General features: G+C 46.7%; 1 protein-coding gene across 3 annotated transcripts in view; it reads right to left on the reverse strand.

Annotated features, from left to right (window-relative positions):
• Positions 1-18,781, reverse strand: part of TDRD5 (tudor domain containing 5) — a 1,858,625-nt gene that overhangs the window by 706,054 nt on the left and 1,133,790 nt on the right. For all 3 annotated transcript variants that reach the window (XM_078643707.1, XM_078643699.1, XM_078643690.1), the window contains exons 9-10: positions 10,939-11,159; positions 10,428-10,640 (exon numbers count right to left, since the gene is read on the reverse strand). In XM_078643707.1, coding sequence (XP_078499833.1) covers positions 10,428-10,640; positions 10,939-11,159 — 434 coding nt within the window. The remainder of the gene's footprint in view (positions 1-10,427; positions 10,641-10,938; positions 11,160-18,781) is intronic.

Raw genomic sequence — 18,781 nt, forward strand, 5'->3', positions numbered from 1 at the left:
GACCAGAGGCCTCTGATCTCCGCCTCTCCCAAGTGGCCTCCCCCATTCCAGGAGGGACACATCCGTCACCATTGCGTGCTCCGGTTGGGAAGGGAGAGGGATCTGCCATTGACCCAATCGCGATTCGTGACCCACCACTGCAATTGTCCTGCAGTGTCCTCCAAGATCGGACAGGTTGCCCTGATGCTGGGCCTACTGGAACTTCAGGTCCCACTGCATGTGGCACTAGCAGGATGCAGGAGGCCATCAGGCCCAGGAGCCGGAGGGTCATTCTGACTGAAACCCGGAATAGAGGCTGAAAAATCGGAATCATAGACTGAATATCCCGGACTCGCTGCTCGGAAGGATTAACCCAAAACCGTGCCGAATCCAGAACCACTCCGATGAAGGGGAGCTTCTGAGAGGGACTCATGTGTGACTTTGGCACGTTGATGGAGAACCCCAGCAAATGCAGGTCAGCCGTAGTCTGAAGGTGGGTGACAACTGCTTGGGGCGAGCCCGCCTTTAACAACCAGTCGTCGAGGTAGGGGAAGACTGACAGCCCTGACCTGCACAGGTGAGGGCCATCACTTTCGTGAACACCAGAGGGGCGCTGGTAAGGCCGTAGGGGAGCACAGAAAACCGAAAATGCTCCTGGCCTACCGTGAACCGCAGGTAACGCCGGTGGGCCGGCAGGAAGGGGATGTGAGAATATTCATCCTGCAAGTCCAACGCTACCATCCAGTCTCCAGGGTCAAGGGCAGCCAAGACCTGAGCCAGAGTCAACATCTTAAACTTCTCCTTCCAGAGGAAGCGATTGACGTTCCTAAGGTCCAAGATGGGGCGCAAGCCCCCTTTGTCCTTCTTGGGGGCCAGAAAGTAGTGGAAATAACAACTACGTCCTGCTTCTGGCCCAGGAAAGCGCTCAATGGCCCCCTTGGCCAAGAGGGCCATAACTTCCTGCTGGAGAAGCGCGAAGTGATCCCCCGACATGCGGTAGAACTGAGGTGGCATGGCTGGGGGGTAGACTCGAAGGGAGGGAGTAACCCCTCCGGACGAGTTGCAGTACCCACTTGTCGGAAGTGACAGAATGCCAGTGGGGAAGGTGATGTTGAATCCTGCCGCCCACAGGCGTGGGGTGCACCCCAAAGCTCGGACTAGGAAGGCTTTGAGGCGGATGCTGCAGGAGTGGAGGTGGACTGACCCGCACGCTGGCCCCCTGTGCCATCACGGCAGCCTCCACGCCCACTGCCGCACTAAGTTTGGTTCTGCGCAGGCTTCTGAATGAACCAGAGGGCAGGGGCGACTCTACCATGGCCACAAAAGGAATGAAAGGAAGACGTGGCTGGGCGCGTGGTGGAGGACCAAAGGACCGTAGCCCGAGAGTCCTTAAAACGCTCCATCGCTTTATCACCAGGCTAGTGCCATCAAAGGGCATGTCCATAAGTGAGCTTAAGATATCTGGAAAGATCCCGGTAGATCTCAACCATGCGTGGCGACGAAGCGCCACAGCCATAGAAATTGCCCTACTTAGTGAGTCCGCAGAGTCCAAACCACACCAAAAGGCGAAATTAGCCGCATCTTTACCATCAGAAACAGCTTGGGACAGCACAGCTTGGACCTCCTCAGAACACTGAGGCAACACCTGCGCAACTGTATACCACACAGCGTGGGAATAGCGGCCCAATAGACATGCGGTGTTCACCGACCGCAGCCCTAAGCTGGCGGAAGAGAACAACCGCTTGCCAAACTGCTCCAGCTTCTTAGAGTGCTTATCCCGCGGAGCCGTGGGAAAGGGACTCTGGGACGTCGGGCTTGGATGACCAGGCTCTCGGGCGTAGGATGAGATGGTCAGAAAAGCAGGGTCGCCGGGCGAGGACGCCTGGCGACGTTCTTATCCATAGGGGCCCTTGTGGCTGGCCGCGACCCAGTGCCCAGTAAGACGTCAGTGAGGGCGTCATTAAATGGCAGCAGGGGCTCCGGCGAAGCGGATGCCGTCCGGAGCACCTCAGTGAGGAGATTAGTTTTCAGGGCCACCCTAGGGAGATCAAGGTTGAGGACCTCAGCTGCCCGATGGAGCACCCCCGTGTAAGAGGCGCCCTCCTCCATGGTAGGCGGGGGAGAGACAAACCCCGGGTCAGAGGAGACATCAAGGCTGCCCGCCTCCTCCAACTTGTCTGCCCAGTCCTGCTCAGTCACACCGATGAGCAAGAGCGTCCTCGGACCCCTCCCAGTCATCCTCCACCTCCGCCGTATGTGGTACAGACCACAGCGGCAGGGCAGGGACCGGGGAACGAACAAAAGGCGCCGGGAACGGCGCCAGACGGGGCCAAACCGGCGCCGTGTCCCAATTAGTATCCCAGGCGGGGACAAAATTGTCCTGGAACAAATGTTATCCACTGCTGTGGCGGAGCCGAGGGTGGCGCTGGTGCCGGAGCTGGCAGCGTGTGACCTTGTGGCGCCGTGGCCGCCAGCACAGACAGCTCGATAGGGACTACTTTCTGGGTAAAGTTTTCCCATCGGTCTATGACAGTTGTCTTTGTTCTTTCGTCCATACATTCTATCACTAGATTTTTTGCCCTTACCGTGATCTCATCCGTGTTTTCAGGTTTCCATATGAGTTTCTTATAGTTAATGTTAGAGATCCGACCTGGGATATTCTGGAAGGTCTCAGATTTTGGACATGATAGATTTATCGTAATATTTTGCTGGCTATGGTCACTGTTCAAGACTTTTTTCAAGCTATAAGATGTCACCTTATTAAAAATAGACAACGATGTTAACGTTTAGTCAATTCGTGAGTTACCATTACTTGAATGAAAGGAACAAGCCGGTGGAGAGTCCGTTGGAAATCTGCTGTTTAGTATCCTAAGGCCCAGCGCTTCCATGTCCTTCACCAAATGTATCCCTATTCTGTTTTGTTTATTGACTGTTCTCGGTTCCATTATTGGGTCCGGAATAGCCCATTGTTGATTTTGGGATTGGACAAAGTCGCTACGCACTAAGGGCATTAACAAGTTTATATTAAAATCCCCTGTTACAATGTAATCGGCCAGTGGCTTCCCCAAAATTTGCTCCAATAAGAAGTCGTTTAAGGCAGTAGTCATCACTTTCTTTGAGATCTGTTTTGGTGGTATGTAAACGTTGACTAAAGTTAGGGTTTTATATGGGATACTTTTAGAAGATTTATAACTAATTTTTAATGCAAGACGGTTTGGATTGTTCGTATGAATTAGCTCGTGTTTTGCATCTAGGTCGTTCGATACAAAAATTGCTAGACCTCCACAGGGTCGTCCAAATTTCTGATATTTAACAGCTGGTTCGAAGTATCCCCTGTAGTGTTTTAACATAAATGGGTCTATTGCCCATGTTTCCTGCAATAGTATTATGTGATTTTGAGTTGTGAATCCTTGCGTTTAAGCTTCGGTCCATTTTCCACAAATCCCGTTTATGTTCCATGAGCATATCTTCATTGTAGAAGTGTCCATAGACTTTTCTTGCAGTAGTTCTTGCGGTAAAGTTTGTCAGTGCTCCTTGGTACCGGGGAGGGATGCCTTCATCCAGTGTTCATTTGCCTCTTTTCTGTGCTCTTTCTCTAATGGGTTTGAGCATATTTTGCCTTCCTGATTTGTTTTGCCAAGAGGATTTTTTAATATGGAGAAAACAGTGTTAGTTTCTCCAAACAGGGATTTGTTTATGTTGCTTCCAGTATTTAAGAGGGGTGTTGGATAGACCTTTAGTTGCCGTTGACTTATTCGTATCCCCCATTCACGAAAGCTTTCATGCTCTTTCAGAATTGAGTCTGCTATTGGTCCTGTGGATACTGTTATCAGTGTTAGTGGAAGTGTTCCTTTCGGATTTGGCTGAAAGCCCCCAGTTTCGATGTCTTCTGATGATATCCTTTCAAGAGTTGGTAAATTTTTCATTAGCCGGAGGATATTTCCTCTGTTTAGGATATCGTGTGGTCCTTTTGATTCATAAAGTGGTTTAAGGACTAGTTGTATTTTCCTATTTTTTGGGGGCCTTATATCACTATTTTCTTTCTCCTGTTCTTCCGTTTTCTGCATAAGTGATCTGCCTACTCTGACCTCTTTTTACAACGACTAAATTATCTTGCATTTTTTCGTACGTCGAGTCGTCAGTTGTTTCTTTTGCTTTCCAACAATTTGACGTTACTCTGGCAGTCCCCGTTTCCTTCCTTTCAGGAAAAAACATCTTGTTTGTTACAGTTCCTGACATGTCCGGACAAGTTTTTTTCATTTTTGTCTGTCAGGTTTCGATTTGATGGGCACATAAACTTTGTGCGTCATTCTCGTTATACAGCGTGGTTCCAGATTCCTGTGTTAGCCTTGATGTCTTTTCCTTAGTTATACTATTGATTTAATCACTTAGGGTTTCAGAAGGAGTGAGGCTTTTTATTATACAACCGTTTCCCTTAATTTTGTTTGTTATTTCTGCTTCCTGGTCTGTTTTTTGTTCGACCTCACGAGGGCAGGAGGTTTGGTTGGAAATTTCAGTAAGAGTACTGATATTACTTTTGGCCAATCTTTGTTTGAAGCTGAGGGCGGATGATTTAGAGAAAATATCATAATATTTGACTTACCCTTCACTATTTTGTTGCCACTTTTGTGTGGTTCATCCCATTGACTCCTCCATATATTGATTTTTTCTTTATATTCTTTCTTTCTAGATCATTTGTGGCATGCAGTGATTCTGATTTGGATTATGATGTTCTTCCTCTTTCTTTATAGGGTTTGGCTGTTTCAATATTAGTATGTGCAAAGCTTTCCTTATTTGCCCTATTTCTTGCTTTCCTCAGCTTTTTTTTCTGTCTTTTTGTTAATTCAAAGGCCACCAAATCCTCAACTTCTTTGTTCGGTTTGTTTGGTGAGTCTGCAGGTGTTTTGATGACTTTAGTATCGCTTTTTTCTTGAGTTGTATTTCCTTGTTTGACCACGTTTGGCATTTTACTATCTTCGACAGACCATTTTATTGACAGCTCCTGTTTATTTACTGAGGTAGATTCTCTTATATTAATGTGGTATCCATCCTCCTTACAATTTTCCGTTTTCCTTTTATAAATAGTTGCTTTGGCATCCTCCAGGATTGTGTTTACAACCTCCGGTATAAGTACCAGTTTATTATTGGAGCACATGTGCATTCTATGCAAGTTGACACTGATTCCTTTTGTGCTTTTAATATTAGGTTATTTAGATTTGTTCTCAATTCCTGCAACTGCATTGGCCATAAGTCCCAAAATATCTATTTGAATGTCCATTTTGTTTGACTGCGCTGCTAATGCTTCCAGAGTTAATACTGATGTTTGGTAGTGTATATCCCATATTGTTCCAGCATCCATTTTTTCTGTTTCTTTTGATTTATTTTCCTGGTTTGTTTAGTTGGCTCCTGAAGTGATATTGTTATCTTCATAGACTCTTTCGATGTCGGCAATTTCTTTATCTGTAATTGCCGATTCGTAATTTGAAGATGGAACACTCTGTTTATTAGAAGCGCAGTCCTTTATGGTTGCAGGTGATGGTTGTTTCTTGTTTGCAAGACCTTTTTCAGGTTATGATTGTTTCTTGCTTCCTATTCCGGCAGTTATACTTGCTAAGGTCTGAAGATGGATAGTATTTTCCTGTTGAATTTGTTCTTGGGGTTCATAGCTTTGCACTATGAGTGGTTCATTAATGTCTGTATGTTGGTATCCTAATGCGTGGACAATTTTTTAATCTTCCTTGTTGTTTCGGCGCCCTTCTAAAGGTGACAATAGGTTTTCATTAAGTATGTTATATTGTTTCTTTCTAATGACCACATTGGCCACTAACGGCATCGGGGCAGGTTCGTGAAGTGCAATCATTGTGACGTCAAAGTGATTAAGATACTCTGCTATTTCCAATACTCTACTTTTGTCTCTTTCGTAAATATTTGATACAAAGGATGTTCTAGTTGTAATAGGTCTATTCCCTCTGAATTTTCAATACATTTGGAGACATGGTCTACTCCCACTTCGTCAATTGAATCCAAGTCCGTTTTCGTTTCGTTTGTTGGTTTAAGTGGGGACTGTAATGTTTTTTGTTCAGGTTCTGATTGCTTAGTCATAAGTGCAGTAGTTGAGTCTTTCATGAAGTCAAATTTCTGTGGGGTTTTTGTAGATCTTTCAAACATCCTTGCTATTGGTGAGATTAACGATTGAGGTGGCCCCTTTATTTGTGCTTTAACTCGGGCCTTTTTTTGTATGTTGGATGCTTGATTTTTTCGGGTGCCTTTCTTTGGGGAGCCCACAGTTCTTTCTTTACCAGAACGCATTTTCTGTAAGTTAACTTTCTTAATTAGGTTTCTGGTGTTGCGCTACTGCTTGTTTAATTGTATTCCACAATATGTTTTTTCGCGTGATAGGTGTAGGGAGGGCGTAGGTAGAGGACCAGCTGCGAGCTACTAAACCCCCCACACAGCAGTCTACACCCGTCCCCAAACTGTCCAGTCAAACTTGTCCTTGGTCAGATACAGTAGCGTTACGCTCTTTCAACTCAGTCAAATCTGTCAGGGTACTATCGACTTTGGCTTATAGCTTCAGGCAGTTCGGGACAGGAATCTTTGCAGCCATAATTGGAAATATTCGCACTTCAGTTTGAAGGCGTGAGGGAGGCTTACCTCACTGGTGGCTGTGAGGTGGGGGGGGTGGAGGTGTCACGACTCCAGCCGCTGTAAGGGGCAAGCCAACCGCTCCCCCCTTAGATGTTAGATGCTCCTTACCTTGTCTCAGCAGTGCCAGAAGTCAACAGTCTCTGGCCCAGTCTCGACCAGTCCTCTTAGGCAGGGTTAGCTAGGGTTAGCGGAGAGTCTGGCTGTTCCCCCCTATTGCCCCCTGTCACTTCTAGATTCTCTACACTTCTTCCCGCGGTGCTCGAGGGATCCCAGCTGGTTTTTAAGCTTAGCAGTCTCTGTGAGCCCCTATGAGCCCCTGTGCCTTGCCTTATGGTAGTTCCAGGGATCCCGTTTTTTTCCAAGGTCCTGCTGCAATTCTAAGACCGCTTTACTCCTCGCTGTATTGCTGTATTACCATAGTGTTAGGATTGTGAGGGGCACAGGAAAGCAGGTCCACTGCCAGTAGTAAAATCCACCCACTGCCCGTTGGAAGGCCCGTTCACAGCCCCCTACAAGTGGAAGGCGATTTGCTGCCCGCCCCCCAATCCGCACGAAGGGATGGTTTTATGGCTCCCCTTGAAGAAAGCTTGCAACTTAAAGCTCCTGCCGCTCTGCGGGCAAGTTCGCGGCGATTTGCGGAGCCTGAGCGGAGCGGCAACACTTAGGCGGCCGAGCCTAGCCCCACCCGACTTGGCCGCCTGTCCGCACTCCTCCTCAAATACAGTGCCCTGCCCCTAGCCCGCGGCCTGGAGCCAGGAGGTACCCGTAGTTAGAGCAGGGCAGGGTAGTAGCTGCGGCGGTCAGCGGCGGCGGCGGCAGTCAGCGGTAACCAGCGGTAATCTCACTCGCGTCTTCCTGCCTCCGCTCCTGTTTGGTGCTCGCTGCAATCTGCTCACTCTCTCGCTCTTTGCTCTGCTACTCCAGTCTGCCACAAAATCCGACAGGAACCTGACACGGAACGGGACCGCAAGGCCCAAAGTCGCGCTGGCGGGAGCCCAAGCCCAAACAGGCGGTCCATGGTAGCAAGAAATTCTTGCACCTGTGCGGGAGTCGCCAACGGACCCGGATAACGTGGGTAGGATGCGGGGTTCCCGGGACTAATACAGTAGGTGATGATCGCTGCCTGGAGTTATCCTTAAATCAATATCTAAGCATTTGACAGGCATTTAACATCCATAGCTGGTCGTATCTCATGGCAGTCCTCAAGAGAACGGGACTATGCCCGATATTCCTCAGCTGGGTACAAAAGCTCTAAAGCGGATTAATGGTCAGGGTTAAGATGGTGCATGTCATCTTAGACTGTTTTTAAATAATTTGGGACACCCGCAGGGATGCCCTCTTTCCCTACTCATTTTTGCATTAGCTATGGACCTACTGCTGTGCACGAGGGCCTTGGAATGGGGGATAAAAGCATTTGGAAGGTGGCATGTGGTATTCTTATACGTTGATGACTTGCTGATTTATCTTCGTAAAGCACACAGGTTTCTCCTGGGGCTGATGAAGGAGTTTGAGGAATTAATAGATCTCAATGTTAATTGGATTAAATCCTATTTGTTCCCGTTAAGGTATGTAACTACAATCGCAGGGGTGCTACCATGCAGACCAGGCTAGAATGGCACTTCAACATGCTTAAATACCTGGGAGTGCATATATATCACACAGATTAAAAACATTGTGAAGGGCACTTTGGGTACAGCACCTACATTGTTTCCTTCCCTATTGGATAGCCCTTCCGTTATCCCCCATGAGTCAATTAGCTTTAGCTAAAATGCTATTATTGACATAGCTGCTATATTTCTTTACGACCGTACCGGTGCTCTTTCCCCCAAAAATTTTCAAAAAGCTTCACAGTCTCCTATCGAACTTGATATGGGGAAATGGTAGGAAGAGAGTTTCATTATAATAACTGCAGCGCCCATTGTTGGAAAGGGGATTGGGTGCCCACAAAAATACAAATGTACTACGCAGTAGCACAACTGCAGTGGTCGGTTGGTTGGGAAACGTCCCTAGTGCAGCGAGGTCAAATGCAATGCAGGTCCTCAGTGGAGAACCTATACTCACCTGGATAATGAGCCCTTTCGTCTCTGACCCAATGCTGGTGGCGAAAAATGCTGGCACAAATATATACACATATGTGGTTCACCATCCTGATATGCTCTGCAGTATGAGTTCTGGGTATTACCTGAGATAAAAGGTGTCATGCTGAGGCATGATGTGAAACCATGGAAGGATGCTGGAGTGACACTCAAAGGTGACCTTTATACAGCAGGCAAACGGCACAAATTTCCCATGATAGCCCAGTAACAGTGGTCTGTCTGATTACAAATAAAACAGTATGGAGTTATGAACATTTGTCTAGCTCACAGGTTAGCGCCCCAAACTGAGATAGTCGAAAAAAGTAACCAGATGGGAAGATTTCTTTTTTCAAACTTGACAGCAGAGTAGCAACCTCTTGGCTAAACAACTGCGTGTTTAAGGATATCCCTCAGAGTTTAAAAGATTGCGGAAATATTAGAATTGTGGCTCACCACACTCTTGAGAAATGCATGGAAGAGACAACAAATGAATGCTCAGTGTAGGAAAGAATGGCTGTGAGGGGTTGCTGCGCCTGACCGGGCGAACACCAAGGTCAGAACGCATTTGTCGGCCCCATAGCTTACCTGAGAAGACTACAACGCGGGTCCGACATAGAGCACCAGTAACACCCCCATGTCCTCTGTTTGTTCAGCATCCGGGCCTATCCCACGGCAAAGAGGAAGTGGGCGGGATTAACCCAGGAAGTGAACTGGCGCCGGAATTGAAAGTCGGGGAGGAAACGTACTGCGGGCGCGAAGATTCCGGAAGTGAGTAAGAACGCCGAGAGGACCAGGACAACGAGGAAGCCGAAGGAGGAGAAGCGGCGAGCGGAGGCGAAACGGGAGAACAAGAAGAAGACGAGACGTGGTGCGAGGACTGGTGGTCCCGACAGGAGGTGGCTGAAGAGCGGCCGCAACTCAAGAGGAGAGTTGCGGCGGAGCCGGTGAGTGGGGAGTGCTTGCGAGGTGAGGGGGAGGAGGGTAGAGGGAGGTGTGGGGATGTACAGGAGGGTGGCGGGTGGTTCCTGAGTTAAGGAAAAGGCCCGTAAACGTTTCTTTGGTGTCAGGCTTTATCCTCACTTTACCCCATGACCTTTAGATGCTCGTTTACACTTGGATGTTACCAGTGGTAGTTGACTGCTCCTGAAATCTGTGAAACTCTGGATACGCCAGTTATTAAAAGGGGTTTATCAAGCCTAAAACTGTGATTAAACCATTGGTACTGCTGATTGCACTGCCCTATGTCTCTACGATCTTGATCAAACAAACCAACAATCTTATCCCTCACAATACCTGCTCCCCTTCACTCCCCTTTCTTCTGATATCACCTATTGGGTGTGGTGACGGTAACCTGCATATAGGATAGGGAACCTTAGGAAGAACTGACGGCTCCTTGTTGTTCTTTTCTCTTCTGAGCCTCCCGAGGAAGGACCATATAGCCTGCGAAGCCTGCCCCTTGGAACACCGAGGAGACTTGAAGACATCTCAAAAGAAGAAAACATAGGAACCAAACAGTGAACCCCGAGACTATATCCCTGACTTGAATTGTTAAATAAAAACAGTACAACTGGCACACTATATAAAGCCTCCTCGTCTGTTTATCCGGCCCGCTCTCCCACAATGGCGTACACACATTTCACAAAATCTTAACAAAAGCAGCAACACTGGATGTTTTCCTCACCATGACCCACAAAGATCACATTACAAAGCACAAGTTCTACTTACTTCAGGAGTCGGAGCCACACTCTGCTCACCCTGGCAAGATGGCCAAAGTCCGGATAAAAAACTTCCACCTCCTCCTCACTGATGACCCGGTGGACAATGACACGGTACCACCACACATCACCGTGAACTCTTACACAGCAAACAAAGCCTGGGCAGATCCAGTCTGGAGGAATGAGGTAACGCTCAGAGACATTCTCAGTAGAATAACAGCGCCTGAAAGTTGGAAGAAAAAATGACTGGGGCACAGATGCAAAGATACTCAACGTAAAGCATGTGGGAGAGGAACGGGTCTAATGTTCCAAATTAACAGTGGGAGATATAATCAAACTGTGGTTGTGTGGTCAAGTAACTGATACTCAAAGTCATTACCTTTATCTCTGGAAACCAACATCGTACGTTTTCAAATCCCCATATATCACCCTCCAAATGCAACACGTTTCTACTCAATTAGCTTTACACATTTCAGAGTTTCTTTCCCAATGGCCATTACTCTCACTAAAAATCCCCTCACCTCATTTCTATCATCATGTTCTCCAGCACTTCGGATGCATCCTCGCTGTAACAACGGACATAGAACTCATCTGGGGAGATGATACTCTCAACGTAAGCACCCAGCAGAGTACCCATCTTTAGAGTTGGAAGGCTGTGCAGACTCTGGTTCCGTACAGCATCAGGAGGGACCTCTACTATTGCAGGGTCTGGAATTAGCAATGTTTCTTTCATTTTCCAGAGCTAAAAGGGAAATTCCCGAAATTCAGATGATTGAGTGTATAGCATCCAAATTAAAAACATCACCTCGAAAATAAACTCCCACCATCCAATAGTAAATTATTACAGCACAATTTTCCAATAACAGTCCAAGAGAAATCTTATTATTTTATGGCAAAGTGAGGAGGCACACATTATCAAGAATACTCCTTTAATTGTTCCTTTAGTTGCATACTTCCAGCAGCAAAAGATCACAAAATCCACAGTGATGGTATGTCATTAGAAGATATTGGCTTCATAAATAAAGAATGGCTTCGACTTCTTTTGAGCTATCTAATGTTTCTTATTAACATTACTCATACAGTGGCTTCTGATACAGGTGCCCTTTTCACAGATGAACATTTAATGATTACTATTAACATTTATAGCTGCTTTCAAACATTACTTACCATATGTTGCAGATATAGGTGCCTTTTTCGCAGAAGCCCTTTTCATTACTATTTGTTTTGCTTCTTACTAGTTGTTTTCTTTGCATCGAATTGCTTTCATTGCATTGCTTCTTATTCTTCAAATGGTCTTTGCATTGCCTTTCACCACCCCTGAATGTAGTTATGATGTATTTACCCTTAGTGCTTCCTTTCTCCCCTCATCCTCCATAAACTGTCAGTTTTCATTTAGGACAACACAAATTACATTGACACCCTATCCAAGGTCCTTACCCTTAGGAAGGATAAGCCTGTGTCCTAAAGTACCAGCAATGCTATACTCCAGGCACCTGTAGGTGCTGACAACTTAACTGCTTTGTGTCGAAGGGGACAGAGAAGGCTGCCAGAGCGTTACTTTCTCGCAAAGTACACATAAGAGCAAGCACATTAAATAGCCCACCTAATGCTGAGGCTACCACCCTTCACCCAAGCTAAGGATCCTTCCCGATTGGAACACTTACAGCCTTCAGGGATTCGTTTCCCACACAGGTCAATCAGAGCTTTCCACTAAGTCCATGTTAGGACTTTCGATGATGCTTTAAAAGATATAACTTCTGCTCCATTGGTGACCAGCAAGGAGGAAGATGATGCAACTTTGAAGAAGCGCCCCTTGCGTTAATTTTACTCCAAAATCGCTTGATCTCTCTATAACACATACTGCCTCAAACCATCCAAATAAAGGCAGTGTAAATCCAGGGAATTGTTCCACCATAATTTTCTGCCATTTTTCGTAATGAAAAGCACGAGTATATTAAGGGGTGGTAGAGCTCGCCATGAACACATTGTGTTCTTGTCCAGCTACCTTCTTGACGCACTCAAATCTCAAAAGACTACGCATGGTAATAAATGTGAAGCCAATTAAAAGGTGCCTTTTCTACCATGATTTCAAAATGGAGGGGCATCAGCACATTAGGAAGTTCATTACCAAAGACTGGAGATTGTGTGTCTGGATCTAAAGGATGCATATGTCTCAATTCCTGTTATCAAAGCTTACCAACAGCTTACTAAGTTCCATTAGGACTGAGGGAATTCTGACATCAAGGAACTTCAGCAGGATTATAAAAATTCTTTAATCATTCGTTCAGGTAATCTTTACCAGGCTCTTTCATTAGACAGCGCTCCAAGAATACATGCTTTTTTCATTTGATCGGATTAAGTCACTGAACTTGGAGAGTGGAAACTTGAAAGCATGCCTTTGCCCCCAACATGCTAACTGACCGTGTGCATATGGATCTGTGCATTGGTTAACTATGGTTTGGAATTTCCTGGAAGCAACTCCTGGAGGACACAGATAAAGGACTTATAATAAATAGCACTTTCAGGTCTTCCCTCATCAAAGAATTGGAGGAATATTTAATATAAACCTTTGGCATGCTGAATCTCTCCTCAAACAAAATCTCCCCTCGATTAAAAAGCAATTGATTATCTTATTTAGGTTTTTTTCATGGTGGTACTCCGGAGATAGCGCTCCTCCTAAATTCCATTTTCCTTTCTAATGCACAATGTACTCTGGGTATGTTTGACCACACATTTTTAATCGTTAATCTCAGACTTTCTATGAGTGCATTATGCTTTATGTCCAATTTTTATTTATTTTATTCAGATTTACATAGAATGAATAAGGCTCAAGGCATTAGAGCTCTTTTCAATAGCAGGACACAGTACAACTGAGCGATTCAAAACCAAACAATAGTGTAAAATACTGCATGTACAAAATAATGCTGGAGAGGATCAACGAGGGGGATATGAAGAAGGGATACATACATACAGCTGGAGAATTTAGGTTCCAGGAGCATCAATATAATGGGATAACCACCAAAGAAACCACATTAAACATTTATATAGGGCAATATAAATGAAATCAGTGCAGAGGAAGAAAAAAGCGTAATCAGAAGACTCAATTTAGACATAACAGATGAGGAAGGGGGACCACGAGAGAGAAAGCAATAAACGAGTAACAGTACGTAAGGAAATAAAGGTTAATGGAAACAAGACCAAAGTCAGAAAGAAAGAAGGAAACAAAATTGCTACTGTCAGACTAATATTGTTTTTTGGAAAACATGTTTCAGGTCTTTCCGGAAACGAGATGGTGCACAGAGCAGGAGGGAGTGTATTCTAGATTTTGTTTGCAGTTTGTGAAAACGACTGGGCCACTGAACATTCTTTTGCCAAACAGGAAGTACAAGAAGAAGTGTTGAGTATTCAGAAATAACAGTAAGCCTCTTGAGGCCATCTGAGATTATTTCATGACGCATTTTGAAATCTGCTGTGTAACTCTGAAACTACACTCATCAGTGCAATCAAGAAGGGAATCAAAACAATATTTCTACATTGGTAGAGGAAAGAACCATTTTGTGCAGGGCAGAAAACAAGAGAAATTCCCCGCTCCTTTGGTAAAAGTCAGCAAAAATGGTTTGCTGCACGGTTCTGCAAGGGCTTGAAATGCAGTCTCATTAACTCTTTCAACATAAGGTTAAACAATCAACCTTTTGCAGTCATTTTTGATAAACAGATGTTATTGCTTTTTGGTGCACACACAAGGCACAGCCACAACACACTGCATTAAGGACCAGGAGAGAACCCACAATTAAAGACCCTATGTAGGTAAGTGCCCCTTTTTGCATGGTCACCCCCTAACTTTTTGTCAGATATCAGATGCCAACCGGACTGCGTGTGCTGGGATCCTGCTAGCCGTGCCCAAGCACTTGTGTTCTTTCCTGAAACTGTACCTTTGTACCGCCAATTGGCACACCTCTGGGCCAGAAGTAAGTCCCTTGTAAAAGGTAACCCTGGTACCAAGTGCCTTGTGACCAGAGATGGCCTCCTAGGACTGTAGCATGTATTATGCCACCCTCAGAGACCCCTCACTTACACACCCCAATCCTGCCAATGCAGACTGGGTGTTCTGGGGTTGACCAAACTACAGAGACAACATGGCAACCATCACTGTTTAGATCAAAGCATGTTAGATCACGCACTCCAGAGTTTGAAGAAGTGTAAACCAGAGTTCTGTAATCTAGAAATAGTTTGAGGGCGTGTGCCGAGGTATCGTCCCCTAGACCTGGGCGTACTCTAAGTAGTACAGTTGCACCTCCTCAACGGGAAGCGTCCCTCGGAATGCACTGCCAAATTCCAATTTGGATTTACCCAATTTCTGAAATAATTTTCAAATTTCCCATAGATTTTTCAGCACATCATTTATTTTCATCTGTATGTTTGTAATCACATCAATTTCATAGGATGTTCATTCTTAAAATCCATGTACTTCCATAATCAATGAACCAAACATGTACATAGGACAATTTTTCAGAAATTGGATAAATCCAAATTGGAATTTGACAGTGCATTCCGTGGGGGCATTAACCATTTGAGGAGGTGCAACTGAACACATCCCTGTGTGTCATGCCCATCAACACTGCCTGTGGCATGGATAAGTCACCCCTCAGGCAAGCCTTACAGCCCGAAAGGCAGGGTGCACTATACCAATGTGAGGGCATAGCTGCAAGAGCAATACCCCCCTACAGTGCCTGTGCCATTCACAGACACCAAGTACAGTGAAGCCATTTTGAATGCATGGGCTGGGAGCTTGTCAACACGAACTCCACAGCTCCATGACAGCTTTACTGTAGTGTGGGAAGTTTGGACATTAAACCCGCACCGATGCCAGTGTTGGATTTGATGAAAAATGCACACAAAGGACATCTTAGAGATGCCCCCTGAAAAACGATCAACTCTGGTGTGGTTTCTGACTGTCTCTCAGCCATCTGCCACCACCAGACAGGTTTCTGGTCCCCTGGGTAGATAGCCCTCCGCTCTCTTGGTCTGGAAACAAAGCCCATCCTGGGCAGAGGTGTCATGCCTCCTCCCCCAGGATGGGCAGGGTCCTCGAAGAGGGAGCTTCAAAGGTTTGCCGCCTTTGTTAGCACCAAAAAGGCTGGAGCAGCTATAAGCAACTGGCTATAACCGGTTTTGGCCCACTTTTTGGGTGCAAGAACCAGCATGAAAACCTAGCCATGAAGGGAGGTGTGCTCACCTTTGCCAACCTCCTCCCATTGGTCCCAACCTGCAAACCCCTGTAACAAGCCTAAATTTAGGATTATGGGGCATCCCTGAACCTTGCCTCTTCAGATTCGACAGGACAAGAAGAAGAAGTACCAAAGAGCCGTGCTGCAGAAGAGGACGACAACAACTGCTTTGGCCCCAGCCCTACCGGTCTGTCTCCTGCTCTGAACCCTGCAAGCTGAACCCGGGGGGTCCTGCAGCCAGCAGTCTCCAAGAATCCCAGGGACCTGCCCTGCCTTCCTAAAGAACTCTCCTACATCTCCCGTGGACACCGGAATGTCCAATACCAAGCCAAACCAGGACTTCAAATACAGCCGGATCTGCGAGCCCTCACCACTCAGCACCAGACGCCGACGGCTTGAGTCCGAGTGGTCCAACATCCCAGCAAGGTCCCGCCAGCGATATTGACCTGTTATCCAGCATTGGACGACCTCCACCGACCTTCTCTTCGACGCCTGAAGCCTTATCCTGAAGGGTCGAGCCAACCGCGACTGGAACGAGTGAGAAGAACCTGACATTAAAGGATACCCCTCTATCAGCAGCTCCTGAGTCCTAAGGTGCCCAACCGATTATGTACTGCCATTCAGCAACTCTTCAACTTTATCCTCCAGTTGTTGGTTCCCTTCGTCCAGTCTTCTAGGTCCAGCCTGGAACCCTTTTCCTCGACTGACATCCTCAATTGAAAAACATTGGGCTTCCGACACCTCCTGAACACCCTGCACCCAGCAGCCCCTGCGCTACTGGTGTTGTGGAATTGGTGCCAACCTGGGACTCCCTTTGCCCTAACCTTAATCCTAAGAGCTTGGCACCGGAGACTGAGAGGCCTGCCCATGAGCAGCCCAATTAGCGGACATTGGCCCCCTGCACGCTGCACCCGGCCACCCTAGTGCCGCTGGTGGTGCCCCTTGAGTGCCAACTGGAACCTTAGTTCTACCCTCCAAAGCTCTAATTCCGAAACTGTTTACTTACCTGCAAACCTGACACTTCAATTTTTCCCAAAGGACTGAATGGTGGGTTTTCTCTGAAAATTCTTTTAAGTGGTGAACATTTTTTGGTACTGCAACAAAAAGTAACTAAGGGCCATATGTAGGTAGCTAAATACCAGTCGGTAACGGCCGGAATTTGGTAAATGAGCAGTTACCGACCGGTATTTATGCCTTTGAGATGTAGGAGGCCAAAAATAATGATTCGGTAAATATGAATCTGTTAATACCGATTCATATTTACCGAACCAGAAATACCGAATCGGTAATTACCGAATTCTTATTTACCGATTCGGTAAATAAACGGTAAAGTTGATATTTGAGATGTAGGTAACTTCTGAAATACTGAATTGCATGAAATTCTGTATTTCTGAGTCGGTAATTACCATGGATTGAAAGCAGATGGTAACCAGGTGCAGGCCATAAAATAGGCCCCAAAATGCAACAGTGTGACCAGAATGGCGGCATTCTATGTGATAGCAAGGTGGCTACGGCTACAGGCAGCAGGAGAGAGGATCTGGAGACGGGAGGAGCAAGTCTACAGACAGCGGATCACACTCTTTCAACTTACTGAGGCACAGATCCATGAAAGGTACAGGCTACACCCCCACACCATCCTGGACTCGATAAGGGACGTGCACCCACTCCTGGAGCACCCAACACCAAGGGCGCACGCCATCCCACCACATGTGCAGGTGCTCTGTAGCCTACACATGGTTGCATCTGGCGGTTACCAGGGGGTGATAGCTGCGGTAGGTGGGGTGTCCCAGAGCTGCCTGTCCCGTTTCTTCAGGAAGTTCCTGGAGGCCATGATGCAGAGAATGCATCATTACATTAGCTTCCCTGACACACATGCGGAACTGTTAAAGACCAAGACTGACTTCTACCAAATGGCAAACTTTTCACATGTGATCGGCTGCATTGGTGGCACACACATCCCAATCTGCCCACCTGCAGCCACAGAATAAATTTACAGGAACAGAAAGTCCACCCACTCAATAAATGTGCAGGTAATCTGTGATGCCAACAGCATAATCACAGACATTGTGGCCAAATTCCCAGGAAGCACCCATGACTCCTACATCTTTCAGAACAGTGGGATCTACACACGCCTGACAGCGGGGGAATTCGGAGAATGATACCTGCTAGGTAAAACACTGTGACACCCCTTGATAGATTTTGCAGATGTAGGTTCTGTTGCGCATGTGATTAATGGCTCTCTCATTTCCACATAGGTGATAGCGCATATGCCGTCCGCTCATTCATCCTGACACCCTACCTGAACCCATCAACCCCGAGTGAGAGACGATACAACATGGCACACAAATCTACTCGCAACGTTGTGGAGCGTACCTTTGGGCTGTTAAAAAGCAGGTTCCGCTGCCTCCACAAAAGTGGAGGCGCACGTCAGTACTCACCCATCATCTGCTGTAAGATCATTGCTCCTTGCGCAATGTTGCACAACCTTGCTACAAAGAAAGGTACAGAAGTGGAATTAAGTGATTATGAGGACCACAATGATGAATGTGCACAGCCTGAGCCCAACACAGCAGTAGTGGCGCCAGCAACAGATGGGAGACAAAGACGGGCAGAGATCACACACAACTATTTCTAAGTAAGTAAAGAGACACAGCCAGGTGTAGTATGTACACAATGTAGTTTAATTGTTGGCACTACGCCAGTACACTAACGCACAAATGTGCAAGACCAAATGGAGCCATCCATTCTGGCAGGCCTGGGTTACTTCACCCATTCCAAGTCTGGGAGTGTGGGCAGCATTCGTTTTTGTGGCCACGCCTATTGGTGCCAGATGACATTGGCTGGCTGTCTTCACTGGGTGCGTGGGAAGTGGCAGCCCCATGGAGCCAGCTGCTCCTCCGTGTGTTAAGAATACGGGAGGTTGTCATGCTGCTCCTACTGGTGCTCTCCTCGCTCTCACCCAAATCCAGAGCAACAATATGTGCCGACTGCGCAGTCAGCAGCACCTCAACAGCACTTGTCACCTTTGCAAGGCCCCTGGAGACCTCACTGCTGCTGTGTGCCAGTCCCTCCTGCATGTTTACACATCGCCTGCAAAGCAGGGAAAGGGCAGTGGCCAGGCGGTTGACTGCCCTTG

Source organism: Lissotriton helveticus, chromosome 1_1 (genome assembly GCF_964261635.1).
Source record: "Lissotriton helveticus chromosome 1_1, aLisHel1.1, whole genome shotgun sequence".
Lineage (NCBI taxonomy): Eukaryota > Metazoa > Chordata > Amphibia > Caudata > Salamandridae > Lissotriton > Lissotriton helveticus.